This window comes from Dendrobates tinctorius, unplaced genomic scaffold (genome assembly GCF_039654945.1).
Source record: "Dendrobates tinctorius isolate UK_male_01 unplaced genomic scaffold, ASM3965494v1 ptg000070l, whole genome shotgun sequence".
Classification (NCBI taxonomy): Eukaryota; Metazoa; Chordata; class Amphibia; order Anura; family Dendrobatidae; genus Dendrobates; species Dendrobates tinctorius.
The window spans coordinates 26,217,468-26,233,934 of NW_027361738.1; the positions used below are offsets into that span (position 1 = coordinate 26,217,468).

Sequence of the window (16,467 nt, forward strand, 5' to 3'; positions counted from 1 at the left end):
CACCTCCTTGATCCGAGTAATTCTAAATTCAATGCAGAGTCCTCCTTTGTCCTCCTGCCATCAACATCCAGTGGGGGATTCAACATGAGCGCTGCATCCAATCCGTGGCTGCCGATGGGTTGCAGCATTGACATTTCATAGCGTTTATAGCTCACGTGACAACCAAGCTGGATGCTGATGCCAAGAGAGGAGCGGTGCTAGTCCGGGAGGTAGTAATAATGAGAACACAGAGTTGGCGTCACCTAAAAGAGATAACAGAGACTGCAAAGTGGAACACCGTGTCCACAGCATGTCTATGTGTGGTTGTAAAAGGCGCTGTCCAACTCTGTGTGCCATCTGTCAGGAACACCGCACTGTACTTGCTCACAGAGCCAGTGCGCGTGTCCTGAGTGTCAGGATCCTGTCAGCGCTGGCGTGCAGCCTCCGATGAGCAGGGACTCAGCCGCACTGCAGGGGTACCAGAGTCAGGTACAGCCAGAAAGTACCGATGCACAGGACCTGTGGATGCTGAAGTTTAGCAAGCAGACACGGTACCTACGGTCATGTGACTGCAAGGGGGCGGGGCTTAGCATCCTGACTAGTGAGATGGAAAGACACTATACAGAATTACTCAGAGTCAGGCAAAACGGGGTTCATACACAGAGATAGCCGGAACGTACCAAGGATGAGACAGAGCGGATAGTCAGGGCCAAGCAGCAGTCAAAACCAAACAGACATAGAAGGTACCAAGCAGAATCCAAAGCAATATCCAGAGAATAGACCGAGTCATACACAGATTATCAAGCAACCAGAACACAGCAAAAACACACTCAGGGGTCACCACATTATGCCAAGGGCAAGAGTATAACTGACAGGGATGGGAGCATCCTGAGGCTATAAGAAGCCTCCCCCAGAACCAGGGAGAGGCCACAATCATAGCCCCAGGTGTGCAGGTAAGCCTGCACCGGGATCACAACCTTTAACCCCAGAAATGCCAGTCATCAGCACTGGTTCCAGACATTAACCCCACGTGTGCGAGTCAAACCCGCACTGAGATCATGACACCATCATTATAAGCAGAACAGTTTTTAAGTAATTATTTTATACTCCTTTGTTGTTATACCAAAGGTGAATCCACTCTTAAAAAATTTGCAGGATTTGTAATGAAATTGGAATTTAATTTCCTCACTATTAATTTATGCTGTCAATTTATAAAAACGTTATTGTTTATACGCAGACGTTTCAAAGCAATAATGTCAAAGCCTGGAAACAGCTAGATTAGGTACAACTGCAGCAAACACCGAGGCTTCAATCACATATATTATTTTCATATTGACGGCAGTAACAAATACTAGAAGGGCCCAATAGACCCCAACAGACAAAATAGATGCATAGCCATTTGGGTTGCCATTTTTTGCGAGACAAAATAACCGTCTAAGTGATGAGTAGTATTAGTATAAGAAATTCCGGCACTCAAAAAAAGTATATGCAGAAGAAATGTATTTGTACAACAGATTCTCCCAAAATCATGTGACGTTTCGGTCTACAACTCAGACCTTCATCAGACTGGAGGTATGGAGATATGTGTGAGCATGGAAAGTCCATGGAAGGCAGCCACGATAAGTAGCAATATTGTCCTTTTTAGGGGAGGGAGAGAGATCAAGCTCTTGGGACAAAGGGAGAAAGCCCCTGTGGGAACATAGTCAGGCGTGTACGCAGCGCTGGCAGGGGGGCTGGGGCGCCCTGTGGTTAAGTTCTCCCACTTAAAAAGATGAGAGAGGCCTGTATTTGACATCATGGGTAGACCACAACTCTGAGAGTCAAAATGAGAAAACAAATCCAGAAAATCTTGTTGTCTGATTTGGCAAGATTTATTTTTCAAATTATGGTGGAAAATAAGTATTTGGTCACCTAAAAACATGGAAGATTTCTGGCTCTCACAGACCTGTAATTTCATCTTTAAGAGGCTCCGCTGTCCTCCACGCTTTACCTGTAGTAATGGCACCTATTTGAACTTGTTATCAGTATAAAAGACACCTGTCCACAACCTCAAACAGTCACACTCCAAACGCCACTATGGTGAAGACCAAAGAGCTGTTGAAGGACACCAGAAACAAATTGTAGCTCTGCACCAGGCTGGGAAGACTGAATCTGCAATAGGCAAGCAGCTTGGTGTGATGACATCAACTGTGGGAGCAATAATAAGAAAATGTAAGACATACAAGACCACTGATAATCTCCCTCGATCTGGGGCTCCTCCTGAGATCTCACCCTGTGGGGTCAAAATGATCACAAGAACGGTGAGCAAAAATCCCAGGACCACATGGGGGACCTAGTGAATGATCTGCAAAGAGCTGGGACCACCATAACAAATGCTACCATCAGTAACACACTATGCCGCCAGGGACTCAGATCCTGCAGTGCCAGACGTGTTTCCCTGCGTCAGCCAGTACATGTCCGGGCCCGTCTGAAGTTTGCTAGAGAGCATTTGAATTATCCAGAAGAGTATTAGGAGAATGTCATATGTTCTGATGAAACCAAAATAGAAGTGTTTGGTAGAAACAAAACTCATCATATTTGGAGGAGACAGAATGCTGAGTTGCATCCAAAAAACACCATACCTACTGTGAAGCATGGGGGTAGCAACATCATGCTTTGGGGCTGTCTCTGCAAAGGGACCAGGACGAGTGATCCGTGTACATGAAAGAATGAATGGGGGCATGTATCGTGAGAGTTTGAGTGCAAACCTCTTTCCATCAGCAAGGGCATTGAAGATGAAACGTGGATGGGTCTTTCAGTATGATAATGATCCCAAGCACACCGCAAGGGCAATGAAGGAGTGGCTTTGTAAGAAGCATATGAAGGTCCTGGAGTGGCCTAGCCAGTCTCCAGATCTCAACCCCATAGAAAACCTTTGGAGGGATTTGAACATCTGTGATGCCCAGTGACAGCCCCAAAACATCACTGCTCTAGAGGAGATCTGCATGGAGGAATGGGCCGTCATACCTCCAACAGTGTGTGCCAAGTTTGTGAAGACTTACAGAAAACGTTTGACCTCCCTCATTGCCAACAAAGGATATATAACAAAATATTGAGATGAACTTTTGTTAATGACCAAATACTTGTTTTCCACCATAATTTGCAAAATAAATCAGACAAGCTGGATTTGTTTTCTCATTTTGACTCTCATAGTTGTGGTGTACCTATGAGGTCAATTACAGGCCTCACAAATGGTGGCTGACTAAATACTTTTTTTACCCCACTGTAAATGCCTTTCTTATGTTTCTTCCATGCTCGATGACTTGCTGATTTAGTACTGATGTGTACGGCCATATTATTCTCCGAACACATGGAGTCTGACCGTTATGTTTTGTGTATGTGCCAGAAAATGATCCTGGCATATACGATGTATTAGAGGCAGTATATCCATAAGAATTAATTTACCGTACCTATTGAAAGCCAAAAAATTATCTCTTTGGCTTCTGTTGGGCGTTCTGCTTTGGAATACTTGTTTTTCGACTATTTGGAAAGTGCAGCAACACAAGGTCACTGCTAAAAAAAAAAAAAAAAAAAGTGTACCGTGCCGTATACCCTATGGACCATAACACGATATATAGACTCAAGGGGATTCTGTATTGAGTACAGGACTTTTCCTATTACCAAGTGCATGGATGGTTCCTGCTCATTCCAGGTTCATTTACTTGCTTGTAATGGGATCCTGGCATCGGATTCATATGGCCCAAACCACAGGCACCATGATTCTGGCGCTGTCTGCTTGAAATACTGCTGCTATTCAGAGTAAGTATGCTTTGAATAGCCGACTGGAGACTATCATTCTCGGCTGACTAGTCTGGTGGCTTCTCCTCACACTTGCTCAGTTGATTGTCAAGTCTCTCCTTAGCCAAGACTCATAGTCCCGGGCCGGCTCAAAGTTTGTTTCCCCTGAAAACCAACAGCATATCAAAAGTACAACATACCTGGCTGCAATCGGGCAGCATGAATCTGATGACAGGTTTCCTTTACATAGAAGCCTAAAAGAAAAGTTTTGTACTCTCTTACTGAGAGAAGGAAATATTTTGACATTCTTAGCATACTTTACATGCCGGCATAGAGCACGATATACTGTATCTCCTGTAGTAGCCGTGGAGGCGAAGCACAAAGCAACCATGTTCTGCTAGTCAAGGAAAACATTGGAGTTAGTATAATATAGTCATCACATTTACAATGTGGAAACTTCTCTCAGACGCAGAAAATAGATTCCCCATTCATAAATAATAAGGCTGCAAGAAACATGGGAACCTGCGGTGCAATATTACTCATTGCATTCGTTCATCACGCCCTCACATGTCAGTGACAAGAGGGATGATCCAATTTTAGAAATAGACAACAGCAAAATACTGCAGAGTCATATCCTTTCTGAAACACTATCCTGACCAAAACTAAGTGGCAGTTCTCAAATACAAGCAGGATTTCATGCCGTCTGGCTGAGATTCTGGATCACAATATATTGTTGTTGGGTCACTAGAAATTGCTTACTAGGAGTACCGTAGCTCCAAATGGGTACAGGGTCTTAACTCTGTAAGACCTCATTCAGACAACCATGTTGCACTTAAAGAGGTGGTCCACCACCTAACAATTGATGACCTGTCCTTAGGATAGGTCATCAATGTTTGATTGGATCGGGTCCAACACCCTGCACCCTCGTCTATCACCTGTTATCAGTGTCGGCGGCCTCCTGACAGAAGTACTCGCTTGAGAAGTACTAATAGTGGCCGCGGCTTGGTACTACACATCCGCCTCTTATTCACATGAATAGTAGGCGAATGTGCGGTACCCTGCGGCGGCCACTTTCAGAAGGCAGCCAGCTCCGCAAGCAAGTACTTTCAGCCAGCAGTCGCTGCTGCCAACACTGGGTGGGGTCAGACACCCAGCACCTCCGCCGATCAGTTGTTAACAGTGTCTGCAGCAGCGGCCGCCATCCGCAAGTATTGGTTTCCGGAGATGGCCGTCAAATGATAGTGGGTGGCCGCCGCAGAGTACTGCATGTTCGCCTCCTATTGCTTTGAATAAGAGGCGGATGTGTAGTACCAAGCCTCGGCCACTATTAGTACTCTGCTGACACCAATAACGGGTGATCGTCAGGGGTGACGATTAGACATTGATGACCTATCCTAAGCACAGGTCATTGATGTTAAGGTAATGGATAGCCTCTATAAGCGTTTTTAGTGGATAGAACATGTACACATTATAATTTTTGCAGGTTATTCACATATCCATGTTTTTTCGCGGACTGTGTGCCAATGTGAAAATCATGGAGACATGACTGTTTTTTTCAGTAGCACAAATCAAAAATACCAATAAATGTCTACAAGTCCATAAAAACAATGAAAGAACTGACATACCTTCGTTTCTTTAAAAATGCGCCACAGGTTAAAAAAAATGCATGGAAAAAAACAAAACATATCCTGTGAAAGAGATTTTTTAAAACTCATTTTGCTGTTACTATGAAATGCTACATTTTTTTTCAGCACAAAAAAACCTCAAAACATCAAAAATGTTACGTGTGATAAATTCCTAAATCAATGTCAGACCCACAATAGAGCCTAGAAATATTACTAGTAATAAAGATCAACCAAAGGCACCAATCTGTAGACGGTTTTCCCTTCTGGAAAAGGGCCAGAAATAGAAAAGATTTATCTGAATGGCTGCCACATTATGCTACATTTCCTCTTCAGTTTAAACAAAAGATAAAATGTACAATGCTGATTGCACCCTCAGGAATCATCTAAAGGAAGTCGTCTGTGATGGCTTTATTCCAGATATTATGAACAACTACTTGCACCATGCGGGCAACTCTATTACTAAGAACTAATTTGTGAAGTATCTATAAAAGTGATAAATTGCAGGAGCAAATGGACTACATCATTGTTAAAGGGGGTTTCTCGTTTCTAATAGCCCCTCTCTTATTGGAACTATGCTGGCGTTCAGTGGATCGCTGTGTATCCAGCTCTTAGGGCCTGTAGCAAATAGCTAATTTTGCCTATTTTTGCACCCATCTAGTATTTCCCTAGTTGCCATATCTGAAATTTTTCCTCTATGATCACTTATGGGCAGAATGGTGGCTCAGTGGTAAGCACTGGTTTAGGACTCAGGTCTTGGGTTCAAATCCCACCAAGAACAAAATCTGCAAGGAGTTTATATGTTCTCCCCATGGTTGCATGAGTTTCCTCCCCAAGACATACAGATTGTGATCACCACTGGAGACAGCGATGACAGTATCTGTAGAGCGCTTTGGAATATGGTGGCGCTATAATAAATAATACTATTCTTATACATGAAAACCCTGGTATCTCCACAGACAGAGCCATAAACAGGCCAGTATGGATCAAATGAACATAATTTCTGTGATGGATTATAGATAAGCAGCCAATAGATATCTCTTTTGAGAAACAGATGGGTTCACTGTAAACCTCTCCAGGTTTCCTCCGGCCTCTCGCTGTAAACCTCTCCAGGTATCCTCCTGCCTCTCTCTGTAAACCTCTCCAGGTCTCCTCCTGCCTCTCTCTGGAAATCTCTCCAGGTTTCCTCCTGACTCTCTCTGTAATCCTCTCCAGGTCTCCTCCTGCCTCTCTCTGTAAATCTCTCCAGGTTTCCTCCTGACTCTCTCTGTAATCCTCTCCAGGTTTCCTCCTGCCTCTCTCTGTAAATCTCTCCAGGTTTCCTCCTGCCTCTCTCTGTAATCCTCTCCAGGTCTCCTCCTGCCTCTCACTGTAAACCTCTCCAGGTCTCCTCCTGCCTCTCACTGTAAACCTCTCCAGGTCTCCTCCTGCCTCTCTCTGTAAACCTCTCCAGGTTTCCTCCTGCCTCTCTCTGTAAACCTCTCCAGCATTCCTCCTGCCTCTCTCTGTAAACCTCTCCAGGTCTCCTCCTGCCTCTCTCTGTCAACCTCTCCAGGTTTCCTCCGGCCTCTCACTGTAAACCTCTCCAGGTCTCCTCCTGCCTCTCTCTGTAAACCTCTCCAGGTTTCCTCCTGCCTCTCTCTGTAAATCTCTCCAGGTTTCCTCCTGCCTCTCTCTGTAATCCTCTCCGGGTTTCGTCCTGCCACTCACTGTTAACCTCTGCAGGTTTCCTCCTGCCTCTCACTGTAAACCTCTCCAGGTCTCCTCCTGCCTCTCTCTGTAAACCTCTCCAGGTCTCCTCCTGCCTCTCTCTGTAAACCTCTCCAGGTTTCCTCCTGCCTCTCTCTGTAAACCTCTCCAGGTTTCCTCCTGCCTCTCTCTGTAAACCTCTCCAGGTTTCCTCCTGCCTCTCTCTGTAAACCTCTACAGGTCTCCTCCTGCCTCTCTCTGTAAACCTCTCCAGGTTTCCTCCTGCCTCTTCCTGTAAACCTCTCCAGCTTTCCTCCTGCCTCTCTCTGTAAACCTCTCCAGGTTTCCTCTGGCCTCTCACTGTAAACCTCTCCAGGTATCCTCCTGCCTCTCTCTGTAAACCTCTCCAGGTTTCCTCCTGCCTCTCTCTGTAAACCTCTCCAGGTTTCCTCCTGCCTCTCTCTGTAATCCTCTCCGGATTTCCTCCTGCCACTCACTGTTAACCTCTCCGGGTTTCCTCCTGCCTCTCACTGTAAACCTCTCCAGGTTTCCTCCTGCCTCTCTCTGTAAACCTCTCCAGGTTTCCTCCTGCCTCTCTCTGTAAACCTCTCCAGGTTTCCGCCTGCCTCTCTCTGTAAACCTCTCCAGGTTTCTCCTGACTCTCTCTGTAAACCTCTCCAGGTTTACTCCTGCCGCTCACCATGGACCATTCAAGGGAATCTGTCACCCCATTTTGGACTATCAGCTGCTGGCACCGCCATCAGGGGCTTATCTACAGCATTCTGTAATGCTGTAGATAAGCCCCTGATGTAACCTGAAAAATAAGAAAAACGAGTTAGATTATACTCACCCAGTGTCCGGTTTGGGTCCGGAGGGTGTCGTGGTCCTGTCCCGCGCCTCCCATATTGTAGCGATGACGTCTTCTTCTTTGCTTTCTGTCGCGGCTCCGGCGCAGGCGTACTTTATCTGCCCTGTTGAGGGCAGAGTAAAGTTCTGCAGTGTGCAGGCGCCGGACCTCTCTGACCTGGTCCGGTGCCTGCTCACTGCACTCTACTCTGCCCTCAACAGGGCAGAGCAGTGCGCCTGCACCTGAGCCGTGACGGGAAGCAAAGAAGAGGACGTCATCACAACAAGATGGGAGGCGCCGGACCAGACCGCGACACCCATCGGTCTAAAACTGGATCCGGACCGCCCCTGGGTGAGTGTAATAGAACTCGTTTTTCTTCTCTTTCAGGTTACATCGGTATAAGTCCCTGATGGCGGTGCTGGCAGCTGATAGTCCAAAAATGGGGTGACAGATTCCCCTTAAGCTGGAGATGTTTTTTTGTACTAGACCTTACTAACTTTGTAGTACCTGAGCCCCATTATTGTGTCACCACCAGCGGATCCTCTGATCATTAGGTCAGTGAGTCCAGTACTCATTATATCTGCAACGTAACATGTCCCCAACCAGTCACTAAGACTACACTCCTGTAAATGTTATAAAAACAGTTTGTGCTCATGGGTATGAGCAGACTTGGTAGCATGAGTAATTTAGGTCATGTAGCAAAATCAAGACCTTTGACAACAAATACATGCAGGAAACAATAACAGCAGACAGCACAATAGCAACACCAAACCGCTATTACCCAATAGCTGCAAAGGTTTTCATACACGGAAACTGGAGACTACAGTGTCTGCGGTTACAATGCAATGCTTTGCCCATAAACTGCAGATAAGATATATGGTGATAGGATAATTGTGCATGACATCATGCCCCAAGTAGAAATTTGTAAGCAGACTCAAAGAAACCAGGTATTATCTGAGCATGCTTGGGTCCTAACTGAGTGTCTTTGGTGTGCTCGAAAAATATGTTCCAGTCTTCGCGGCTGCATATCGCTGCTGTTCATTAGCAATCCCTGCATGTGTTGCAGCTGTCGAACAGCCATGAGACATGCAGCCGCAGGGACTCGAACATATTTTTCGAGCATGCCAGACACTCGTTTAGCACCTGAACGTGCCCTTATAACACCTTATCTGAGCATGTCCGCTCATCACTATTATATATTGAATAGATCCTTCTAAAGTATTTCTCAGGCTGGATGGGGGGATTTTGGTGGCCGATTATTTTACCCCCAGTGAGAGCCATTCGGAATCGTGACGGTGCGCCCTCTGGGGTTCATGCTCCCATCCTTCACAGAAAGGAGCTGGCATTTTGTTCCAGATCGGTCACAAACGACACAACACTAATTGGCACTGTGCTGATAACAGAAAAAGACCAAACCAGTCTGGACAAGTCAGGCCATTTCCCATAAATGCTGGCATTATTATCCTGAAAATTCTGACAATACGCTTAGGTAGAGAATAAAAAAAACGATATATATAATCTTTAACCTCAATCTATGCACACAGTTAGCTGGCCATGAATAGTGAACAGACAAGAATTTCCCCTGGTCTCATCCCTTTAGATAGAGCCCCTGGTGCAAGCAGATAAATCTTTCTCAGATAACATGTAGTGGGAGGGATAGGTATGTAGGTGGGGAGGCTCAAGAATAAGGAAAGTATGTGCTAACAGAATAGTTCCTTCTCAGTGCAATATTTGATCATCTTAAGTTTACCATGTATTCATCTCTGGAGTAAATCTAATGACAGTCCATCTCATTATGATTCGGACAAAATGTGAACGCTGCTGTCGATCACTACCGGATTGGCTGCAGTGCTCACATGATTTCCCCCACCAGATGTTGCTCCCAGCAGACCTCCGAGGGGCAGACCGCTGACTATAGAGGAGTGGCGTCTGTCTGGATTAGAAGTATCTTTTTATTATTCTGGAGCCATTAAAATAATTTTTTTTTTGCGCCATAACTGTTCACGACCACCACTATAGCTGTAAGATGGCCTCATTACAATATGTGACTCTGCAGACTGAAACGGCATTTTTCACACAATAGCAGTGTTACTGTGCCTCTTAAAAGACTCCCTCCCTGTGAATACAGGACTTGGCACATATACAACTACAGTAGCTGTTTTGAACAGTTATGAGTCCTGACAGGTTCCTTTAATAAGAGCTTGTACCAAAGTGGTAAATTCTTTTAAGCCCTATGTTTCAAGGAAAGTTATGATGCATCTCTGCACCTCTGAGAGATTGGACTGCTAGATATTGTGACTGATCCAATATTATTATATTAAAGTAGTAGAATCTTTAATTTAGGCTGAATTCCCACAGGTGTATGTCACAGTCCGCAATATCCAGACTGAACATGGGGGGGGGGGGGAAGGAAAAATATCCAAACAACAATGGAAGGCACGAAAACAGTATTAAATGCTAAAAACCGCCAGTAGTCATCCACAAGCATAGAAAAGGGGGACAATGGACCATGAATGCCTTAATTGTGTAGGGTGTCAAGCATTAGGACACCATTATAACACAGGTGAATACATTCATACAATAGCGCATCATAGAAACAATGCAAATAATTAAGATGAATGCTAGCCAGAGAATATCGCAGATAATAACAGATAACTCATATTGACACAATGAAAAATAACATAATAACTGTCTCTAATACATCACCTAGTATGCAGGCAAGTGTGGGCAAACAGAGAGTCCACATGCCCACCCCAACGCGTGTTTTGGGATACCTTCGTCAGGGGGCACGTGCAATATCCAGACTGAACACAGGTCCTTGCAGCCTTGTATGACAACATTTATTATATTTTTGCTAGTACAAGTATTCCTAATATTACTAGTTTTTTGCCTGCATCAGTGGTCAGTAGTGTTTCATTGCAGCATTGGGGTCCTGGGATTGAAGCTGACAGACCCTGATGCATTACGATTGTCGTTTTTGTGGCCAGTCTAAACAGAAAGACCTCTAGAATAAGTTGTGCTAAATTTATTAAAAGGCCCGCATAATCTTTATAGTGCATCCTACTACAGTTGTGCGCCTCCACCAGAAATGTTACTGTATACTGTCATTTCTGGCTTAATTTGTGCCTCCCTTTGTGGCATAAATTACAATGAATTTGTGTGTGCTTGGCCACCCCCGCTCTGCTCACTTTTCAAAAGCTTTGCAGCCCTGTCCACAACCGGTGTAAAAGTACCAAAAGTCGAAAAGTTTTTGCAGACTTCTGAGTTGCACCAAAATTTCAACATTTCAAGCTTTTTTTTTTAGCCCAGAATTCTCAATAAATGGCAACCACAGCGTGCAACATCTCTATAGACATTGTATGTTCTCCTATAAGATGCGTCCTACTCTACAACATATTGATAGATGAATTGACTGCCTATGAAATTTTCCCTACTGGGTTTACGAGACCGGGAGTTTATATTGCCAGTATAAGTGGGAATATAAATTCATAAAGTTCATTTTATCTTTTGCGCATTGTAAAAGGGTGATTGGCCGGGGTCACACTAGCGTATAACATGGACGAGTGCTGTGTGAGAAAACATCGCATAGCACTCGGCCCAGTGTTAATCAATGGGGCTGATCACATCTGCGATTATTTTCTCATGCAGAATCGGCATGTGAGAACAATTGCAGCATGCTGTGATTGGCACCGAGACTCGGCTGACTCGTACCCATATAAGTCTATGGATGCGAGTGAAGCATTGGACTGCACTCGGATATCACCCAAGTGCAGTGCGATATACGCCGACGCTGGCAATGGAGGAGATGGAGAAATTAGTTTCTCTGCTTCCTCCGCAGCTGCGCTCCGTTCCTCTCTGTGCGAGAGTAGCATGACACTTGGAGCAGGAGCCGAGAGTCATTAGCATATCGCATCGGATGCCATACACTAGTGTGACCCCGGTCATAGAGTTCATGTAAGTAAGAGTTGAGCATAAACATTTGGAGGACCTTGGTTCAGGCGCGACATCAGTAGTCCATGGCTGTCAAACCACAGTCCTGCGAACTTGCTCCTAACTGCATGACCTTGCGCCGTATCCATCAATGAGAAGAGGTGCCAAGATATGCCGGCCTTTAGGAGGTACTTCGCATGGCCCTAGTCTGACAGCCATGGACTACCGACGTGGCCACTGGACCAGGATCCCTTAAGTCATTTTGTCAGAACAGTGATGCCTTCTCTAGGTTATCTATAGACATGAACGTGACGTGGGTGGTACATTGTATATTGTGCAAGGCAAAGTCTTTCCTAGAATCCGATGAGCCCAGTAGCTGCCGGCTGTCACCGCACAGTATGTGTCTTACTGGAAACTCTTCTAACCATCGGATGGTAATGAAGTGACAATAACTCTTTCTCGCAGAAAAATACCAACTATTTCACCCAAGGGCTTCAGGCTATAAACTAGATTTTACATATTACTAATCCAGCAAAGAATCGAGCGGGGCGACTGTTGCTGACCTACTTCTAAAAGTATGCCAGCCATGCTAACATACCAGACCGTCGGTTGAATCGCTGCCCAGCATTACTCGCTGCGGTGTAATCCACACTTTGTGGGTCGGCAGCAGAGCTCAGATTGTCAGATGTAGCAGCTCTACAAGATCTCACAATGTGCAGGCTGTGGTTTCCTCTAGAACTGCGGGGACATATATACTATATCCGTCGTCACTTACTGTGTTATCAGAATGCACAGCATTAAAGAGTTAAATGTCAAAATGACTTCTGCGTTATCCACGCCATCTAATAACAAGGCATGCAGGCAACATCTGGCGGCGGTGGCATTGATGTACTTACATTGCAATGAGCCATTAGTCTCCATTCTTGCGGTGAAATGCTGCCGTCAGCAGCGCGCAGTCACTTTATGGGGGATCCCAGGGATGAGCGTTCTTCTTCAGGGTCCCAGTTCACAGGTCTCGGTCAGGTATAGGAGGTGATTGGGGTGTTGTGTCCTTGTCATGGGTCTATCCTGCTAAGTGTGTGACACACATTTGGACCAGCAGAAAGCTTTCAGCAGTGATCTGAACACGCCCTGCCCGTCCAGCCTGCTGTGCACGCTCTGCCTGCAGCACAGAGGCTCACTGTGTGTTTCAGCATGTGAGGATATGAGACTCCTGCTCATCTTCACACTTCCCTACTTCACTTTTTTTCTACAGGCTAATCAGAAGTCCTTTTTTTTTTTCTTTTCAATTATTATTTTCTTTTTCGCATGGACACTTTAAGGCTGTGTTCACACACAGCGTTTTTTTTGCGGTTTTTCCCACGTAAAAAGAAGCTTCCCATTCATTTCTATGCATTTAGCACTCTTTGTGCACATTGATGCGTTTTTTACCACGAAAAAAACGCATTGCGGTAAAAAGCGCAGCATGCTCATTAATTTCGCGTTTTTTTCCGCGTTTCTGGCTTTTTCCATATGTCTAGAAACCGCACGGAAAAAAAACGCAAAAAAAAGCTCAAAAATCGCGGTAAAAATGCGTGGGGAAAACGCGCGGTTTCTGGGAAGGGAGTCCTGTTTTTCCAGCAGAAAATTTCTGCTACGTGTGCACTTAGCCTAAGAGCACACTACTAATTCAGCAAACTGCTCCCTGCGCTAGCATGGGAATCACAATAAGGCTACGTTCACACGAAGAGCATTTGCTGCGTTTTTAATGCTGATGGGGCACCGTCACACCCAGGGCTGTGGGGTACTCGGTACCGGGCCCGATGAGCTTCAATGGGAGATGTCACAGCAGCTGTAACCTGGCCCGTGGCCCTGGGCGCCCATTGTAAAAGGGGTTGTTTCAGTGTGCTTATGGTGATGAAAGTTTATAAGTGATTCGTGACGCCACCTGTGGTGTTCGGCAATGAAGATATAAGCCGACGCTGCAGACAGATCCTCTGGAACAGAGGGTGTGGTGCAGCAATGAGGTTATAGCCCTCCACAGGCAGGGCTGTAGTCCCAGTGCAGAGTAGGTGAAGTGACACGTAGATGGTGTAGTGTCAGGCACAAGGGATGTAGCAGTGCTGGGCAGGTTGGCGCCGAAATAAGTGGAGGACACCAGCGCATGTAGTTCCAAAGCTTTACTCACAGTCTGTTGTACAAACAGGTGCCCGCATCCGTACTGTGTCCTCCGGGTCAGGGACTCAGTCAACCTCCAGGCCAGATGGAATGCTCCTTTCCAACACTCCGCCAACATTGCCTTTCTGAACGTCTCCTCTTATAGTGCTTTTAAGTGAAGTACTCCTAGTGCCTAGTTACACTGGAATGCCTGGATGTTCCTATGAACTCTACTTGTACGGCAGACAGCTGTAGCCTGCTTCGGGGACTCCTTGCTACTAAGTCCCGGCTCACTGTCCAGTTGCTGTTGTGCCCCCAAGTCTTGGGGGGAATAAAGTGGTCACTACTTCTATTCCTCCGGTGTCTGCTGCAGGACCATTAGTATCCATACAACCTCGGGGACCGGGCCCCGGCCTTGCGCTTAGAACTTCTAGGAAGGGTTCTCTTCTAACCCACGTCCTCTGTTCTCTTTTAATCCTCACGTTCCGTACTGATCTTCCTCTCTATGGAGAGTCAGGCTTTCAGTCTATGTTGCTCTCTCTCCCTTTCCTGTGCCAGCAGACCCAGGTCACTGGGATCTGCTGCAGCACTTCCATCCATCTATCCCTCTCTCCGGGGATCTTCTTCTCTCTAACCAACTGACCTCTAATCCTAAACTCTTCCCGCTCCTTGTAATGTAATCTAACTCCACCCACCTCCCAGCAAGTTTCGTGTTCCAAGCAGGGAGCCACCAATGGGTGCATTGCTACACTACTTTGTGGTGTGGGGTGCAGGTGTTGGAGTGTGGTCAGGAGTCTCCACCTTAACTGGATGGTGGGATACCACACCTCAGAAGGAGGTGCAGTACCTCTGTGACGACTGAGCCTCAGGGGCGCCACACTGAGTTACAGTTCCAGCAAAAGTAGATGGGATTTATAGAAGCCTCATGCCCACCGTGCCTTTATTTTAATCAGCGTTGGCTGATCTGTCTTGTGTATTGAATCCACACCATAACAATTTCTCTTGCAGGTACGCTGAGTTTTCTCCTCTGATTATCCCCATCGACTTGCATTAGGTGCGGAAAATCCTCAGGTAGAAAACATCCACTTGACTTTAGTGCGTTTCCACAGGGAAAAAAACGCATTAAAAAATGCATGTAATGTGCAGCTAAATATGTCAATAAAGTTTTGTCAAATCCAATTACCTTGTTGGGTGAGGTGCATGCTTGCATTTGGCCTTTGGATTTCTGCAAGAAATGGATCCATCCCTTGCTGGATTTTTTCCCTCACTTGTCATCAGTATGCAATCCGTTTTTTTACTGCAGCAGTTTTTAATTTACAGGACCACTTACTGTTTCCTGTGTTGCAGAATTGCAATGTATCTGTATAAAATAGATGTTACACTGTGTCTCCGAATGGCATCCAATTTTTGTTTTGCGCACCCATAGACTTGAATGCGTGAGTCTCATCTGATTTTTTTGGAATAAAATAGTGCAAATCCAGGACAAACATCCAGCTGAAGTAGGGGATGGTGTTGGCGGGCCCCTCACCCGCCGCGGTCGTTACGCCGTTGCTGCTCCCTGCTGTTAATATATGTTAGATTAGGTTCACTTTTATTCTTTGCTCTACAGTGAGAGCTGTCATGTCAGGTTTTATATTTCAAATCACTAAAAACGAGACTTGGTGAGCCAATTTAGACTCTATTTAGCTTGCATGCCAACCAGGAGCGGACACCGACAAAGGAGGGCCCCTGTGCAAGAACAATATATGGGCCTTTCTCTGTCAAATAATGCAACACAATACAGAATCACCTGCTTTGGAGGTCAGAAATGGGCCCCCTTACCTCTCTGGCCCTTGCACGTATGCACAGATTGCACCAATGGTATGTCTGCCTCTGATTCCAACATTGTACCTGCCAAGACACATACAAACATTGAATACATAATATATAAAATGCACAACCACCATATAGAAAAAAACATAAAAAACAACACAGGAATTTAGCTCACAAATTGGCCTGCATGTGTTTGTGCCCACCAGCCACAACAAGGTGTACCTTTTCCTTGGTGGGACACACCTCTCCTGGGCCAAGCCCTTCAAATCTGAAGGGCAGTGTCACGGGTTTGCCGAGATAGAGAAGAGCCCGAAGACCGGGGCATCTGATTTCTCCTACTCCTGCACTGATTAGAAGCACTTCACCTTCAAATTAAACAGTGAGAATTTATTTTAGCAGAGCAGGGGTTAATCTGCTCTGTTGAGAACTCCTGGATCTAAGGCTCTCAGCTGTGCACTGTTAGCCACTCCCGTCTCCTATATAATCTGGGCCCTGGCTAGCACTCATTGTCAGAGATAGCTTATTCTGCATGGCTGGAGGTTGTTGTTGGTTGTTATTGGAGAAGGCGTTTGGTGGATTTATCTGTGACACTTGCTAGGTTTTGAGTGTGTAATAATTCCTTTTCTTCTGCTATTTTTTTTTAACTCCATCGTCCACTCTCCAGTGCATTCCTCT

At 45.6% G+C, this 16,467-nt stretch overlaps 1 protein-coding gene across 1 annotated transcript in view; it reads right to left on the reverse strand.

Moving 5' to 3' along the window:
- PLCD1 (phospholipase C delta 1) overlaps nucleotides 1-12,993 on the reverse strand; it is a 151,830-nt gene extending 138,837 nt beyond the window's left edge. The window contains exon 1 of the mRNA XM_073581479.1: nucleotides 12,741-12,993. Coding sequence (XP_073437580.1) covers nucleotides 12,741-12,765 — 25 coding nt within the window. The 5' untranslated portion in view covers nucleotides 12,766-12,993. The remainder of the gene's footprint in view (nucleotides 1-12,740) is intronic.
- Nucleotides 12,994-16,467: the final 3,474 nt, after the last annotated feature.